The following is an 18,328-nucleotide window of genomic DNA, read 5'->3' as shown; positions in this document are numbered from 1 at the left end:
AGTTCTATTTTCCTCCTACTGCTCCCAAAAGTTCTTCCTCCTTTGACAGTGGTATCACTTTCCCTAATTTGTCAGATCCCAAAGGTGCAAGTGCTGAGCCTAATGCTCCGGATCTTAAGGCTCTTAGTTCTTCCTCAACCCCTTTTTGAAGGTCTTCTCTGTGGTCACTCAAAAATTTTTCCTTGTCTTCAACTGATCTTATTTTAACTTTTTTCCCTTTAAAGGTAAAGGACAGCCCCTGGGGGAATTCCCATCTAAAGACAATTCTGTTGCTTCTCAATAGGGCCACTAAGTCTCTGTAGTTAGCTCTGAGTTCAAGCAAATGTTTTGGAATATCCTTATAAATTTCCACTCTTGCGTCTTTGATCTCCAAGGTCTTCTGGAAGTGCGCACTCAATATCTTATCTCTCTCTTCCTTTGTTCTGAGGGAGATCAAACAGTCTCTCGACCTGATTTTCCTCCCTCCCTTTCCAAGTCTAAACGCACTTACTATCTTAAAGTCTTTATCCTCTTCCAGAGACCAAATTCTTCAAATTCCTGTGTAAGGTACTCACTTAAATTCTCTTTTTCAAGTTCTGGTACTGCCCTGATCCTCAGATTACTCTCTTTATTTTTCAGTTCTATCATAGACAGAAGTGCCTGATGTTCCCCAATCTGTTTGCGCATCGGCTTTATTTCTTCTTCCACAGCCACTACTTTTTCCTTTGCCTCCTCTGCTGTTTTTCGATTTGACGCAGTTTCTTCCAATAATTTTCCAATAGATTGTGCATTTGAATTCACTTGCTGACTCAAATTATTAATACTAGCAGTGTTTTGGTCAATTTTACTTTATTGTTCAGTCACTTGCTTACTTAGGCCTTCCAATTTTTCATAAAAATTATTTAACACCGAGGTAAAGTCCTCTCCTGAAGCCATTCCTTTAGGCCTGGTTTGGTCTGAATCTTCCTCCTGTGTCACAGGGAGACTAGGAACAGTTGCTGAGTTGCTGAGTTGCTGAGAAATTATGCTTGGCTGCTGTGTTTTAGTTTTAGTTGACCTTGTTGTCCTGCCGGTCATCCCACTTCTGTCTATGAGTCAAGGTCAGTCCCACAGTTAGTTCTTCCCGTGGAAAATCCCCAAAGCCAGGAATGGAAAATTCCCCCAGTAAGTGCACAGTCTCAATGTTCCTCTAGGGGGACACTGTATCTATCTTTAAAGTTACAATTTACAAGTCTTTTCCCAACTTTCCAAAGTGTCCCTTGAAAGCTAGCAACAGTTGCAAATCATAGGAAAACCTTCAAAAGGCATCACTTTTTGCAGAGTTGATCATACCGAAGTTACAATGTCTATGGATGGTGCGAGTTTCAATGTAACAGTTCAAAGCAGCCTGACAGTTCTAAGCAGCCTGACAGCCCGTTACTGGGAGTTCGCTAGTTTCCCTTTTTTTTTTAGATCCACAAAAGAAAGAGAAACGATCAAATTATCCTCTTCCCCCCTCTCTTTACTTGAGGGGGAGTTCTTCTCTTTGATGCTCAGATTTAAACTTTTACAGGTCCACTCTCCAAGACATTAGAATTAAGAGTCTTTGCTTTGAAATCTTAAACAAAGCCAGGAGGCGGACTTCCTGGTTGCGCCTTCCTGGTTCAGTGCCAAATTCAAGCTTTTTTTTTTTCTTTAGTCCCAAATTCATAAAACTTCACCTACTGACGGGTAGTTGTTTAACAGCCGACTGGTCCGGCAACAGCTTTGCGGCTTCACCCCACGGAAAGAGCGATCGACTCACAGCACCGCGCCAACCCCGTTACGCTCCGGAACCCCTTGCGAGGTCCCTTCACAGATTCGGGGGGCGCTAACGGTGCCCGATGAGTCCCACGGTTGCAGGCTTCTTCTGTCTGTGATTTTTTTTCACGAGGGTCTCCGCTTCGCCGTAGTGGACGACCCGTTTCCGCGGAGCTTCCCCCTCTAGATCAGAAGGGGACCGCCATTGCCATTGGCGCCGCCTCCGGATTTTGAAAGCTGTCTTTAAGAACAAAATTGTTTGCAACATCTTGCTTTTCATCCTCCAAGGTGGTTCTCAAGGCTGTTTTCTTGGTCCTGAATCACGACATCAGCTCCCGAATCTGTGATGTGGCCCTCAATATTGTGGAATGCCTGCTTCAGCTTGGTGTGGTGCCCTGCGTGGAGAAGATCAGAAGGAAAAGTGACAACAAAGAGAATGAACCCAGTGAGAAGAGACAAAGCGAGACCTCCTTCCAACTCAAGGGGGCTCTGAGTAGTTCAACCTCTGGATTTGGGGTTGCCCCAGCCAGTGCAGCTGGAGATGGCGGTGGAGAAGAAGGAGGTGGAGAAAGTGGTGGAGGAGATGGAGGAGGAGGTGACGGAGGAGGAGAAGGTGGAGGAAGACCTTATGAAAAGAATGATAAAAAGGAAGACAAGGTAAATGTTGGTTATATGAGGCTGATTAACCCACTGTTCATTGTTTTAGATTGGATTGTCTGGGAGCACAAAAACAACCTGGAATGTTATATACATCTGCTTCATGCAATAAAATGGGATATTGTTGTCTCTTCCCCCCTGTTGCTAAGGAGGAAAGCACTCCAGCAAGCACACACAGGTTGGCCCTGACAATGCTGATAAAAATTGTGAAGTCTCTGGGCTGTGCATATGGCTGTGGAGAAGGTCACCGTGGGCTCTCTGGAGACCGGCTGAGACATCAGGTATGCCATGGCAGAACAATGGATGGAAGCAGGATTCTTAAACCATTTTGTAGAGTTCCTGGTCTGAGCAGCTCACAACGTTCATCTCGGTCTGGAATTGTATGCGGAAGGCAAGACCTTCTGCACTCATGATTCTTAACTGTGAAGCCTGTGATTTAGCACCAGAGGACAGGAGTGAGTAAGGGGCATTGTGCTGTATGTGAATGCTCCAGCTAGAAATAGAGGAATCCCTCCTAATCTGCCCCATCTTGCTTCTACATGTAGACATTTAAAAACACACCCCAGCACATTTCTGTATAGCTCTTTTAGGATAATTCCAGGGAAATTCTAAAAAGTCCACACACAAACTTTTATACAAACACACTTGAATATTTGTGAGTTCCAATGGCATCCTGCCATTTTTCTTGCTTATTTGCCCTCTGGTCAGTGACCGAAATAAATTGATTCATTCTTGCTTATAACAGTGTAAAGCTGGTTAGAACAGCTTCAAAGCATGGCACCTCTGCCACACCAGGTAAAGATGCTTTAAAAATGATGCAGGAAGTGGTCACACAGTACTTCCTGTGTAATTCTGTGCACAAAATACCACCATCCATTCAAAACAACGGCTGCCCCCGTGTTGTACTGTTGGGCAACCATTTTTTTTAACCATTTACATCAATGCCCACTTAATGGGACTGCATCATGGTCAGCTTTGGTTGAACTGCTCTGATTTTTCAGTCTGTGTGTACATGTGCATGCATTTGCATGTCCTGGCTAGACTGGATCCAATAGCATCTGGAGAACTGAAAGAGTTGGCCAAATGGAATCCAAGATTAACCAGTCATCCCTAAGACACAGCATCCTCAATAGGGCAAGACTTGCCAAGACTGTACCCCTTGCTGGCACTGCATGGGAACCAAAGTTTGGTGTGGGAGTTGAACGAAGGGCAGAAATGCATGCTCTGGGTGACGCACGGCTCCCCTATGAAAATCGCAACCCTGTGTGTCCATTAATCTCTCCTGTCATGTGTTGTAATAGATAACCCATGACCAACTGTTATCAATTATTTTTTTGTCCCTTCACATTGAAGCTCTGTCACTGGGAGCATTTTTTACGCCTTCTCATTTAGTACACATGGCCAATGAAGAAGAGACGCAGGGCTGTTCCAGGCTCAGTTTCTTTCTTTGTTCTCCAGATAATAAATGGTTGCTGTCACCAGAACCTAAGTGCCTGATCTTCCCTCCATAGGCTCAGAATTGCCTCACAAAGTTGTACAAGCTGGATAAGATGCAGTTCCGGCAAACCATGAGGGATTATGTAAACAAGGATTCACTCAACAATGTGGTGGATTTTTTACATGCATTGCTAGGTTTCTGCATGGAGCCAGTCACTGACAGTAAGTATAAGCTGTTGTTGGAAAGCCCTCCCCCCCACACACTTTATTTTTCTTTTTTTCCTTTAAAAAAATCTTCCTCTCTTCTTCCTTCCTTCCTTCCTTCCTTCCTTCCTTCCTTCCTTCCTTTCCTTTGATGTCCTCTGCTATGGACTGTTGTCCGAGCCCAAAGACTGCACACGCATGAAACTGGTAGGTGGGTGGTGGAAGGACCCTGAGAGAGATGCAGGGAAGGGAAGATCTCACAGGGTGAGAGACTGGGAGAAGAAAGGAAAGCTCCCAGGTGAGAGCTGGGAGGGTCCACCGCTTTCTGAGTGAGATAAGGGTTAAGAGCTACCTTTGAGAGAAGAATGTGTGTTTTTGTTTTTATTTAGATTATTTTATTTTAGCTTATTTTATCTTATTGTATTATGGAAAAGCTTTAATAAAATCTTAGTAAATATAGGCTGTTATCATAAGATTCCTTAAGAGAAATGACACTGCTACAAAACATAGGAGCTGTAGATGTCAAGAGTATTATTGATTCAGATTTTGCCATTTTTTTGTGAAAACCGAACAGTTCAACTTGACTATTTAATGCTTGCGTTTTGCAGACAAGGCTGGTTTTGGAAATAATTTCACGACAGTGGACAACAAGTCTACTGCCCAAAGTGTGGAAGGTATTATTGTCAGTGCTATGTTCAAATCGCTTATCACCCGCTGTGCCTCTACTACACATGAGCTTCATAGCCCCGAGAATCTGGTAAGGACAACACTGAAACCCTAGCACAATTAATTTCACTCCATACTGTTTTAGTGGCCTAAGTATTGATACTATTGTTGACCTGAGAGAGCACCAGACAGAGTTCATCCATAAGGAAAATGTTGACTGTGTGCACTTCTTTTGCCTCCAGTTTTGACAAAGATTTCCAATTACAGTGGTGCCCCGCAAGACGAACGCCTCGCAAGACGGAAAACCCACTAGACGAAAGGGTTTTCCGTTTTGGAGGCGCTTCGCAAAACGAATTTCCCTATGGGCTTGCTTCGCAAGACGAAAATGTCTTCTGAGTTCCTGCGGGTTTTTTCCCCTCCCCCCCCCCCCTTTTCCTAAGCCCTAAGCCGCTTATCAGCTGATCCGCTGATAAGCCGCTTAACAGCTGATCGCTAAAAGCTTCTAAGCCGCTGACCCCTGACAAGCGCTAATCCGCTAAGCCGTCAATGGGCTTGCTTCGCAAGACGAAAAAACCGCTAGACGAAGAGAATCGTGGAACGGATTCTTTTCGTCTTGCGAGGCACCACTGTAACACAAATTTAAATCCTCTGTATACTAGAGCTGTGCCACTTCTCTCAGTGGAAAATCATGTTGCCTTCCAGAATCTGCTCTGCAGTTCTCAAAATCTTTATGTAAAATATCCACATTTGTTTCTTTTTAAAAAAAAAAAAAATATTTATTGAGATTTTTTAAATACAAAAGTGCAAAAATAATAAACAATAAGACATGTGTCATAACATATTTTCAGAGCTTCTTTGGACTCCCTCACGTCCCCCGCTCCCACTTGCATCATTGTAAAACTTTTTCCAGCAATTTATCAACTTGTTTACATTCTTAAGTCTCATTCATTTAATTTAATCTAATAATTCTCCAAAAAATTTATATTTTCCTCAATCTCATTTATCATCCAGATTACGTCTAATTTAGTGGTGCTCAATTGTTTATGATCTGGCATCCTTCTTAACATCCAATTAAATTACAATTTTATTTGTAAATAAATCCTAAATTTCTTCCAGTCTTCTTCAACCCTCTCCTCTCCCAGGTCTCGGATTCTGCCGGTCATCTCAGCCAATTCCATATAGTCTATCAGTTGCATCTGCCATTCTTCCAGTGTGGGTAGATCTTGGGTTTTCCAGTGCTTAGCGATGAGTATCCTTGCTGCTGTTGTTGCATACAGAAAGAAAGTTCTGTCCTTCTTTATCACCCTCTGGCCGACAATACCCAGGAGGAAGGCCTCTGGTTTCTTGGGGAAAGTATACTTAAATACCTCTTTCAGTTCATTATAAATCATTTCCCAGAAAACCTTCACTCTAGGGCAAGTCCACCAGAGGTGAAAAAATGTTCCTTCAGCTTCTTTACATTTCCAACATTTATTATCAGACACATGGTATATCTTTGCAAGCTTGACTGGGGTCATGTACCATCTATATATCATTTTCATTACATTTTCCTTCAAAGCATTACATGCAGTGAAGTTCAACCCAGTGGTCCACAACCTTTCCCAGTCCTGAAACATAATGTTGTACCCAATATCCTGTGCCCACTTTATCATAGCCGATTTAACCATTTCATCTTGTGTGTTCCATTTTAACAGCAAGTTATACATTCTTGAAAGTACCTTAGTCTTAGGTTCTAACAGTTCTGTTTCCAATTTCGATTTCTCCACCTGGAACCCTAACTTTTTGTCATTTTTAAAAACTTCTTTAATCTGAGCGTAGTGTAACCAGTCTCGCACTTTATCCTTCATTTTCTCCATACTCTGCAATTTCCAATTGTCTCCATCTTTTTCTAGTATTTCCCAATATTTTGGCCATTTGACCTCCATATTGGGTTTTTTTCGGGCCTTAGCTTCCAGCGGTGAAAGCCACCTTGGAGTTTTATTTTCCAATAAGTCTTTATATTTTGTCCAGACATTAAACACTGCTTTTCTGACAAGCAGTCAGAAAGGCCTTATTGATCTTAACCTTGTCATACCATAAGTATGCATGCCATCCAAAAGCATTGTTAAAACCTTCCAAGTCCAGAACGTCAGTGTCCTCGAGAAGTAGCCAGTCTTTTAGCCAGCAGAAAGCTGCGGCCTCATAGTACAACTTTAGGTCTGGCAGGGCAAAGCCCCCTCTTTCTTTCGCGTCAGTTAATATCTTAAACTTAATTCTGGGCTTTTTGCCCTGCCAGACAAACTTAGAGATGTCTCTCTGCCACTTCCGGAAGCACTCCGTCTTGTCCACAATCTGTAGTGTTTGAAACAAAAACAACATTTTTGGCAATACATTCATCTTAATAGCGGCAATTCGGCCTAACAGAGAAAGTTTCAATTTTGTCCAACTGTCTAAGTCTCTTTTAATTTCAGACCAACATTTTTCATAGTTATCCTTAAAAAGACTCAGATTTTTTGCTGTTATGTTTACCCCTAGGTACTTTACTTTTTTAACCACAGTTAGTTCTGTCTCTCTCTGAAACTGTTCCGACTCTATATCTGTCAAATTTTTTCCCAACACCTTAGTTTTCTGTTTGTTTAATTTAAATCCCACCACCCGACCAAAGTCTTGAATCAATTGTAACACTCTTTTCGTACTAGATTCTGGCTCCTGCAAAGTCAAAACTAGGTCATCTGCAAAAGCTTTAAGTTTGTATTGTTTCGCTCCGACCTATCCACATTTGTTTCTAATCCAATCACCGTTAATTTACCTGAATGAGTTTTTTCCATGTTGGGTGAGATGATGGCAACTCTTGAAAAAGCTAAAACACTTTATTGGTTAAATTTTCTTCATATTTTTGAGATTCTTAGTTACGGCTGCTTGAAAATGAAAGGACTGAAGCTTGGGCCAATATTGCTTCAAAGCATGACTCGGGGGAAATGATTCTGATGTTTGCTTCAATTGGCTTCCAAACACATTAAATCTTTCATTCTTTTTTTCCTTTTCACTTTCTAATCCTGCACTCCATAGGGATTGTATTGTGACATCCGACAACTGGTTCAGTTTATCAAGGAGGCTCATGGGAATGTCTTTAGAAGAGTAGCCCTTAGTGCCCTTTTGGATAGTGCTGAGAAGTTGATACCAGGAAGAAGAGCAGAGGAATCAGCTGAACAGGAGCCCAAACCATCAGGCAGTAAAAGGTTTGTAACCGAAGTGCAAAACGCACAGAGATGTTTGAGTGATGCCCTGTCCTACCTTTCCCCTAATGCAAATGTGCAGAACCAAGCACCTCAGCATAAGGAGTATGCAGGAGTAAGGAGATAAATGATATTCACACAATTTTGCTAGGGCTTAAAAACTTTTATAACACAATTCTTCTTCAGACCTTGTTGATATTGATGCAACAGAGAGCACAGTTTAGTGTGCTTGAAGTCCAATGAAATCCATGGCTCTGAAGCACACTTAAGGGCTGCACACAGATTATTCATCATCTCAAAGACCGCCCCATTAGATATCCACAAAGCAGGACTGAAGGACTCTTGACTTAAGCAGACACCTCAAGTTTGATCATAATTTGTACCTGTGAGATCCAGACTTAAAGCTCACTCTGCAGGCTTGTTTCTTTCTAGAGAGTGTTTGAAAAGTGGGGTGTGGTCCTATCCACGTTTATGTTGCAATTCTATGCATATTTACTAGGGAGTTAGTCTTCTTGAGCACAGCGAGACTTACATCTGAGTATGTATCAAGCTGTGAGTCTTTAAAAGTGGATCGTCAACTATTTATTGCACATTTTGAGCACCTCGGTGCATGTTGCCTGTCATGACAGATTTGTGATGGCAGTGCATACAGATGAGGCAATTCCTAGAATGGGAACATGGACCTCCAACTTCATATTACAGGAATACAAGGTAGGGGTTTCAAAAAAAAATATTACTGTACATGTGGCTGTTTCGTCTGCATAGATCTGAAGTGGGAAGTGTTGTCATTGACAAAGGACAACCGTCTTCAGCTCCCGATGAATGCCGCAGTTACATCTCCAGCCGCCCAATGCAGACTCCAGAGCAGTAAGTAAATATATTGGAGCTCAAAGGTATATTCAGTCTTCCCAAGGAATCTGGTAAGCATTCTAGTCACCACTATTGGGTATTCTAGCCTTAATTGATGTAACCCACAAATGTTCACCCTTCTGAGCATGAATTGTGCTGACGCTTTAAATTTAAGCGTAAGAACAGCAACAGACAGGCTACCATCATGAATTGTTCAAACCATGGATAAGTATGGAATATGGGACTGGGTCATCTGTGAATCCATTTGTGAAATAATATAATAATATTTTGTTCCCAGCCCCTGCGTGTGTTGGCAAATCGTGTATAAGCAACCCCACCCCCACCCCATTATGCCCTGCCCCATCCTGTTACACCTTTTTTGTGACACATTTAGTAATGTTTTCAGTCACTTCTGGGTTCAGTGCTGTGTGTGTGTGCATGATTACGTGTTTTTTGGACACAGATTAATCCAGGGGTTGGCAAACTAAGGTCCGCGGGCTGGATCAAGCCCAATTGCCTTCAGGATCTGGCCCTCGGACTGTCCTTGGATCGGTGTGAGGATTCTGTTCGTTTGGGCTGCACCATTCCCCCCCCCCGCGCCATTCTATTTCTCCCCTCCCCCCCCCCCACACACCCTGTAGTGGCGCCTCCTCCCTTCCTCCTCCTGGCTTCTCCCCGCCTTGCCTAGAGGAGGAAGGGAGCTGGCTGAGTGCCATTTTAAGCAGAGCCAGCCCTTTCGCGCCGCTCATCATCCGTCTGCTGCCGCCCTGGTGCTCCTGTGGGCCAGAGAGTGGAGCAGACGAGCTCACTCTGCCTACCCACAAGAAGAAGCGGTGGTGGTGGTGGCCGCCCCTGGGAAGGTAGGGGCAGCAGTGGGGGGTGGGGACTTCTTGCCTCCCTTGCCTCTTCTTCTAGCTTCCCCTCCCCGGTGCTGCTTCTCCAGCCCGCGACAAGGTGTGAGTGACAGTGGACTGGCCCATGGCTAAAAAAATTTGCTGATCCCTGCATTAATCAGTCATCGCCTGTAGTTGAAGTAATGAAGGATGAGGTTATCAATGTCTACACAAGGGGCAGAATTGAACTAAGTTGTTGCATGCATGGACTGAGGTCTACTTATGCAATGGATTTCCCCCTCTCCTCCCCCTGTACCCATCCCCCTAAAGCTGCCCTGGAGGATTGGGAACTGCATGCAATGGAAATCAAATTTCCCTCGCACTTTAAAGATTTTTGTGTGTTTAGGGTTTTTTTTTGCAACAGAGATGTGGGTGTAAATAATAAATGAAGTCAAAAACATCTTTTGGTATGTCTTAATTTGTAAATAAGAGGTATGGAGTCAATCTCGTCTGAAAATCATAGCTGGATTTATTTAAATGGAAGCTCTTTCTCTGTCCATAAATGTGCAGAGAATTTTTATTTTTATTTTTTGAGGGTGGGGGGGGGACAACGGCTTTCTGCACCTGTGTAATGCCACACTTTCCTAAGTAAGTGCTGTATATTACTTATTGCAATGAAAACAGCAAAGTTAAAAATAGCTGCCTACCAAATCAAAACATTACCATCTGCCACTGCCTCCACTTCATTCTTCCAGCCTTCTCTCTTCCTTTCCCTTCCCCCTAATGACTTCTTTGTGCATAGTACTCAGTGCTGGAGTAGAAAATATCTAAGTCCATAGAAATAATTGCATTGGATTAAACTGAAGAGTGATTGTACAGTTACCAAAGGCACAAAAGATAATTACTCAGAACAACCCTTATTTGTGTATGGTTTGTTTATTTGGATATTTTGTTTCATAAAGCTCAATCTTTAATTTAATATTGCCCAAACAGTTAATGGCCAGTTAATGACACCAAACTGGGAGGGGTGGCTAATACCCCAGAGGACAGGATCACACTTCAAAACGACCTTGACAGATTAGAGAACTGGGCCAAAACAAACAAGATGAATTTTAATAGGGAGAAATGTAAAGTATTGCACTTGGGCAAAAAAAATGAGAGGCACAAATACAAGATGGGTGACACCTGGCTTGAGAGCAGTACATGTGAAAAGGATCTAGGAGTCTTGGTTGACCACAAACTTGACATGAGCCAACAGTGTGACGCGGCAGCTCAAAAAGCCAATGCAATTCTGGGCTGCATCAATAGGAGTATTGCATCTAGATCAAGGGAAGTAATAGTGCCACTGTATTCTGCTCTGGTCAGACCTCACCTGGAGTACTGTGTCCAGTTCTGGGCACCACAGTTCAAGAAGGACACGGACAAACTGGAACGTGTCCAGAGGAGGGCAACCAAAATGGTCAAAGGCCTGGAAACGATGCCTTATGAAGAACGGCTAAGGGAGCTGGGCATGTTTAGTCTGGAGAAGAGGAGGTTAAGGGGTGATATGATAGCCATGTTCAAATATATAAAAAGATGTCACACAGAGGAGGGAGAAAGGTTGTTTTCTGCTGCTCCAGAGAAGCAGACACGGAGCAATGGTTCCAAACTACAGGAAGGAAGATTTCACCTAAACATTAGGAAGAACTTCCTGACAGTAAGAGCTGTTTGACAGTGGAATTTGCTGCCAAGGAGTGTGGTGGAGTCTCCTTCTTTGGAGGTCTTTAAGCAGAGGCTTGACAACCATTATGTCAGGAGTGCTCTGATGGTGTTTCCTGCTTGGCAGGGGGTTGGACTCGATGGCCCTTGTGGTCTCTTCCAACTCTATGATTCTATGATTCTATGATTCTACATTAAAAGAGTGGGCTGAGAACAATGGTATGAAAATGACACATCCCTACAACAAGTGCTTTTTTTGTTGAAGAGTGTGTGTGAAATAATTATCATGAGCATTAGAGAGGATTCTTTCCAAAAGGTGATCAGTTGGTCCATGGGCTGCTACTTCTAGTGCCTCGCTGTTTTGGCATAGCCCTTTATACCAGAGGTGGGCGGAAGTTGGGTTGGGTTCCACTGGGAGATCTTAAAGTGATTTACAGTAGATTGGTAAGGATTTCTGACTCCCAATAGCCTGACAATTGCAATCTAAGAAATAAAATATTTTGTGACACCCAGCATTTCATAGCTTTACAACCCAGCCTTTGTGTTCCTTACCTCTAAAATGGATATTACTGGTAATTGGTTGCCTACAGCTGGGTCTTTGTGCAACTGTGCTAGCCAGTTTGAGAGTTTTGCGATCTGCAGTAACTCATGTGTAATTTCTATTTGTCTATGCAAATTATGGCAGTCAATGTCTTGGGGTGCAAAGTCACTATCTTGTGCTCTAGTTAGTGGAGCTTGTGATTCTAGTAAAAAAAAACAGTCAGTACCATAAGCCTGTAGCCTTGGGCTGTGTACATACCATACATGTACAGCTCACCTCACCCCTAAAGAATCCTGATGCTGGGAATTGTAGCTCTGGGAGGGGTAAACTACAGTTCCCAGGATTAAATCTACAGCATGCTGTGTATGCAGCCTCTTATTATATCAAGAGGGTTTGGAAAACCTCTCTCTCAGACTTGGCATTGCCCGCCATTTGCAGTACAGAGATAGTAACACTGGCCTACCTTACAGGGTTGTTGTAAGGATCAGAGGACCATGTACTGAGTGTTTATGAGAATCCAGAACACTAAGCAAATGTTAAGTAGAACAATGTTGTGCCTTACTAGCCTATTGACAAAGCTGAGCACCAAAGAAAGCTAACAAAATGTCACACAATCCTCTGACCGCTAGAGCACAGTAGAAAAGGTAAGGTGCTCCCATTCTTTGTGCATTCCTGGGTACATTAGCTAAGCGTTACGAACCATGCAATTTGTTCCATTGCAGTGATGAGCAGATGCAAGGAGCAGCCCTAGGGCGCAAAGATTTCTGGCGAAAGATGTTCAAATCTCAGAGTGCAGCGAGTGATACTAGTAGCCAGTCGGAGCAGGATACCTCGGAATGCACAACTGCACACTCAGGGGCAACCACTGAGAGGCGATCCCGCTCTCGCTCAAGGAGGATCTCACTCCGAAAGAAACTCAAACTCCCCTTAGGTAAATGTATGCCTCTTCACATGATATTATCATATAACATTTAATATATTTTCTATTTTTCCATGTATCAGTGCACAGACATTTTCAGAGAAATGTTCTGTTCATATTTTAGCATCACCTGGAGAATATATATTATTCAGTCTTCCTCCATATTTATTACCATCCATTTCTGTACAAAACCTCTTTCATATAAAACATGTGTGCCAACCTTTTGTCATGTGATGTAGCTTCCTTGGTACCCACATTTACTGCTGGTAGATTCACACACATGCTCACATTTTTCTATGTTCTCTGTACAAACAGGGAATTGGCTGAAACGCTCATCCCTTTCTGGTCTGGCAGATGGTGTGGAAGACCTTCTGGACATCAGCTCTGTGGACCGGCTCTCTTTCATCCGGCAGAGTTCCAAGGTAAATAAGTTTCCTTGAACTCATAGAGAGATGAAGAAGTATGGAGATATGCGTAGTGCACTTGTTTTTGTCACGTCTCACTCCTTGTAGATGACCAGTAACAGTTGAATAAGTCTGAGGATGGAAAATGTGCACTTCGCAATACACAGTCTCTTAATTTGTTCTGCAACACAAAGACTAGGAACAACCCTACTGGAAGCTCGTACTTGATTGTTCTTAAAACCACCTTTTTCTGGGAAGGAGCCATGTATGGGTTCTAAGGTAGCATCATTTACACTTGTTAATGTTGTGGGTGGTTTTAAGTATCTAAATGTTGTCCATTTCTTTTATCCACAGATGTGTTAGGTAGGTTGCTATTTCCCATTATGCACAGTCATAATCCATTATGGCTTTTCTGTGTGCATATTGGGACATTGACAAGAAAAAAGCACAAAATCCATTCCCTTAGGCCATGAAGCAGAGGTGCTCAAAGAGCAAGTCTTTCCTTGTAGGACTCCAGCTGCCCACATGTAGCAGCAAAATAAGGCCAAGGCACATGAGTTTTTGTCTTGCAGTAGACCCTAGTGGTGTTTCATTCTTCAACTTATGCCACAGCACTTAGCAGTAAGTCTTCTGGGAGCTTCAAAATGTTGCATGTAGAAGAATAGGAATGAGGGACTGTTACATCAGAAGAAGCTAAAGAAGGGGCATTAACAATGAATGGCACACCTTCTTTTTGTTTAGGTGAAATTCACTAGTGCCGTGAAGCTGTCTGAAGGAGGGCCAGGAAGTGGCTTGGAGAATGGACGAGATGAAGAGGAGAATTTCTTCAAGCGTCTTGGTAAATGGCGCACCTGCCGAAGACATCCATCCAAGCTTCATCACACAGAAGAAAAAGATGGTTAGAAATCAGGGTTCTGTTTCTTCAGTCCTTTTTTGCTTCCCCTCCCCTGCTCCATTCTTTGATTCCTTTCTTTCATCAATTTATCCTTTATCTTTTTTTAAACATGGTTTTTGAACTCATTCTGCTTCTCTCTCTGGCTCTGCATACTTTGTAGCCATTTTTGTTCTTTTTTTCTTTTTACGCCATTTTGATTTCAGTGTAATTCTAACCAAGAAGGAAAAGCAAATATGGGCCAATAAATTAAACTAAAGTAACATTTGGACTTCCAAAAAATCAAGCCCTCTAGCTTTAGGGGGGAAATTTGGAAATCATTTGAAAGCAGGGGTCTGATTTCAAACATATTATGCTAAAATTTAATTTCACTCTTTGATGTGAAATTATGAATGCGCCCATCAGCTTTTATCTCCCATTATTGATCATCTACCATCTTCTGTAAAGCTCAGCACTGATGAAATTGAAAACCCTGTACAAAATGTGTTTTAATTATCTCTTTTCTTCTGTGTTTGCATGTCTTGTGTCTTCATACCATTTCTTAGAAAGATGCTGTTCTGCATTCTCAACAAAATTACTATTCTTTGAGACAAACAATTAATTGCTTTGTTATTTTTAAGCAGTGGCATCTGAAAAAAGCACTTTCTTTCCTATTTTGGAAAAAAATGATAGGAACTGTATTCTTCCAAGTACTTCACTGCCATCCAGTTGCAAATGTGAGCTTGTTACCAAGGAAACAACCTTGCATCTTGACATTCTTCTATTTTTGTATTGGAAAAGGAACACAGCATCCCATCTCAATGAGTTTTGTTCTCTGTATTTTTCATAGTACTCAACATAATCCAACATTACATATTGCATTGTCAAACATGAAAGTTACATTACTACATCAGTGTATTTTTCCTTTGGCCATTGCTCCATCACACAATGCATTTCTAAACAAAGAGGGGTTCTGTACCAAATAAAGTGGCTCTTGCTATTAGATGCTGTCCAAATGGAAAAAGTGGTTGGGCTCTTCCTGACTGTACTTAAGTCAGAAGGACTTTGGTCTTTGACTCCTCCCCTTTGAACAGACCCCAGTGCCATGTCATCAACTGGTTTGAAAGTCCCCTCAGTTTCAAAAGATGCATTTTTCAATATGCTATGGGGAGGAGTTTCTGTTTGAGAAGTGCAAGCTCTGTGGCTGCAAATAGGTTTATTGTTTGGAAATAGACTACTGTGTTAAATTATTTGAACTCAGAGTACAGTGCCTGGACCCAGGTCATTGTATAACAGATTTCAGTGTCAAAGCTGAAATGTTTGTGTTTAACTGTGAGCTGGAGACAAGTAGCATGAATTTCAAAATCCAGGTGCTAGAATTCCTCTATGGAAATTCAACTGAATGGGAAATTGTTCATTTTTAATTTTGAGACATTCATGCTAACAGAATTGTAATCTAAGCCCTTATGGCTATCATGTTAAAATAGGGATAATGGGTGATTCTGCCCTCTCCAGTTCGAGTCTACTGAGCCTCATCAGTCTGGCAGTACCTGGCCCTGCTCTGGTGAGGTAGCACTGCTGTTTTTAATAAGTCCTTCTATTCAGTGACCACCCATCAATATACATTATGTGAACCTTGAAGTTTTCCTCTCTCTACTACCCCATTGTAGTGAATGGAAGTGGGCACTCAGGAACTCACCTTGCCCAATATAGGAGGGAAGAGCAAGTTAAACAAAGGATTTACAACTCAGTTCCACCTTTCCATGTGCCAGTAATGCAGTCACGTTATTATTCAGAATGTGACAGGATGGTTGGAGAGGAGGACATAATATAGGCTTTGGTAGATAGAATCATAGAATTGGAAGGTGATTTGAACATCATTTCCCACCAGGCTAGCTGGAAAGACTAGCTCATTGAAGAGAGAGGAAAGCTTTAGCCCTCTTGCAGTACGTATGTTCCTAAGAGGGGATCAAATGGTTAGTAGATACTATGCTTTAATCTAGGCCAGTTGCACCCTGTTCCTCATCTCTTTGCTGCCCCCTGGGAAAATTCCAAACACCCATCGTTTGCAGCAGTTTGCCACCTGACACTGAGTCAGGCCATAGCCCAATATAGTTGACTGACTGGCAGCAACTCTCAGGTGCAGGTCTCTGTTAGCCCTACCTAGAGACAAGGGCTGTTGAACCTGGGACATCTTGTATGCAGAGCATATGCTCCACCCATGAGTTACAGCCCTTCCCAATTAATATAATCACTACTTCAGCATTGCTTCTCCTCTCCCTGGTTTTGAGAGGAATGTGGGTGGCATAGCTGTCAAGTGTCCCTTATTTGAAGGGACAGTCCCTTATTCCAGCACCATGTCCCGCTGCTGTCCCTTATTAATGGATGTCCCTTAAATGTCCCTTAAATGATGTCCCTTAAATTTCAAAGGAAGCAGCTCCTCTCCCTCCCTCCCTGCCGGCCAGGGAGGAGGGAGGCTCCAACTGTGTTGCTTGGCTGTGTTGCTCACCCAATAAGAAGTCTAAGAACAACTGGGGGGTGGAGCTTGCATGCCTTGTGTGTGGCTAGTTAATGCAAGCTGAGGGGGGTTTTGAATGCTGGATGCCATTTTGTTGCACGTGCTGCTGCAAACTTTGCAGTGCAAGGCCAGGCCAGGGAGCCATCTTAAGTTGAGGCTGCATAGGCCTTGTGGTGCATGTGATTCAGATTCTGTTCAGTTGAACCTCTGGTTACAAAGTTGGTTGGACAGTGTTCTCGAAGCTACCCAGCATGAGTTTGACCAGACTGCAAGAGGACAGGAAGACTGGAGTGCCTGGAACAGGTGAGGCTGCAGGTCCCTTATTTTGGCTGCTGGTCCCTTATTTTCAAATCTGTAAGTTGACAGCTATGGTGGGTGGTCTTATTCCACCCCCACCCTGGTTTATTGCAGCCAGCCATTCACACTATATGGCCTTCCAGCTTCTGCATTTCACTTACCATGAAATTCTGGGACTGAAAGCTTTGCTTGCCATATCTGAGTGGAGGAGGTCTGACTAAGAAGAGTCTCAAGGAAGAATAACTGAGGGAGATCTGTGGTGTTGTGGAGAACAAAGAGATAGCATTTGAGGTGCAGAGAAAGGTGTAATGGGATGCAGAGAAATCTGTGTGGCAAAGAAAGCATGAAAAAGGGGAGAGGGAAACAGAAGTGCACAGAAACCTGACGGTGGAGAGACAGAGAAAAAGAATGAAGGAAATAGAGATGGTCCCATGTTACAGAGACCCGTAGTGATGCAGAGAGAAGAGTGCTATGGATTGCAAAGAAAAAGAGGTTGAGAAGAAGGGGTTGCAAGGAAACCTGTGGGTGGGGAAACAGAAAAAAGAGAGGCATAATAACAAAGTTGGAAGCCCCAACCTGTGGTGGTGGTGCGGAGAAAGAAAGAAAGTAGAGCATGTGCTAGGGAAAGCACTAAAGGATAGAGAACTGACTGGAGAAAGAAAAGGAGTTAGCAAAAGGGTGGTGTGGTTCTCAGAATGACATTTGTGCATCTCTGCTCTGAAGTGCTGCCACATTACTGTGCATTACAGCAACTGCAGACATTGTTCTACCACAGCAATCATTTTCTACTAGTATTGGCTTAGGTATTAGTATGTGGACAGTTACATGCATTTAGCCCCACGTTTTACTAGAGCTTAAATATGAATTACACCTATACTGCAACCTTAACTGTGTGGCCAGGCACTGTGTCCCCCCCCCCCCCGACTTTATAATTAAGATCCAGACAAGACACAATACTTTTGGGCCAAATAAGGCCATAACTTTATTGATTCCAGATGTAAGAGGTTTAGCATAGGCATTAGGCATTAGCCCATGTGCTGGCAGTATTACCGAAGGGGTTGACCCTGAGGCGGGGAGGACCTATGACTTATATCAAATAGGATTCTCTCAGCAGAATTCTTGTCTTGACGGGTGCTATGGTCCTGGACCCCACCTGGACGTCCAGACAAAAGCTCATCCTGCCAGATCCCTTTACTGGGATACACCCTTTTCTTGGAGGAGCAGGCAGAGAGTTCCAACCTCCCCTCCAACTAAGGCTAAGGCCAATCCACAACCAAAGTTGTGATGATTGTTATGTAGTAGGCAAAACCCCCTGACTGAGCCAATTTGCCTGAAGGAAAATTGAATACGGAAAATTGAATACAGCCCTGAATACGGTGAGCAACAATGTCCATAGCAAGGTAAAGTAGATAGCCAACAGTAGGCTAAAATAAGGGATGGGCGGAGGGAGATCTGATGAGG

At 43.0% G+C, this 18,328-nt stretch overlaps 1 protein-coding gene across 13 annotated transcripts in view; it reads left to right on the top strand.

The window, feature by feature from the left end:
* Nucleotides 1-18,328, top strand: part of UNC80 (unc-80 homolog, NALCN channel complex subunit) — a 197,931-nt gene that overhangs the window by 39,867 nt on the left and 139,736 nt on the right. For 8 of the 13 annotated variants that reach the window (XM_079974821.1, XM_079974815.1, XM_079974814.1 and 5 more), the window contains exons 13-21: nt 2,047-2,415; nt 2,565-2,696; nt 3,927-4,074; nt 4,665-4,813; nt 7,771-7,940; nt 8,703-8,804; nt 12,581-12,789; nt 13,093-13,199; nt 13,923-14,079. In XM_079974821.1, the coding sequence (XP_079830947.1) occupies nt 2,047-2,415; nt 2,565-2,696; nt 3,927-4,074; nt 4,665-4,813; nt 7,771-7,940; nt 8,703-8,804; nt 12,581-12,789; nt 13,093-13,199; nt 13,923-14,079 (1,543 nt within the window). The remainder of the gene's footprint in view (nt 1-2,046; nt 2,416-2,564; nt 2,697-3,926; nt 4,075-4,664; nt 4,814-7,770; nt 7,941-8,702; nt 8,805-12,580; nt 12,790-13,092; nt 13,200-13,922; nt 14,080-18,328) is intronic. The other 5 variants (XM_079974817.1, XM_079974825.1, XM_079974823.1 and 2 more) reach the window with 1 other exon arrangement.

The sequence above is a fragment of the Podarcis cretensis genome, assembly GCF_951804945.1.
Source record: "Podarcis cretensis genome assembly, chromosome: 1".
In the NCBI taxonomy this organism is placed as follows: Eukaryota; Metazoa; Chordata; class Lepidosauria; order Squamata; family Lacertidae; genus Podarcis; species Podarcis cretensis.
This window is presented reverse-complemented; position numbering and strand designations above follow the sequence as displayed.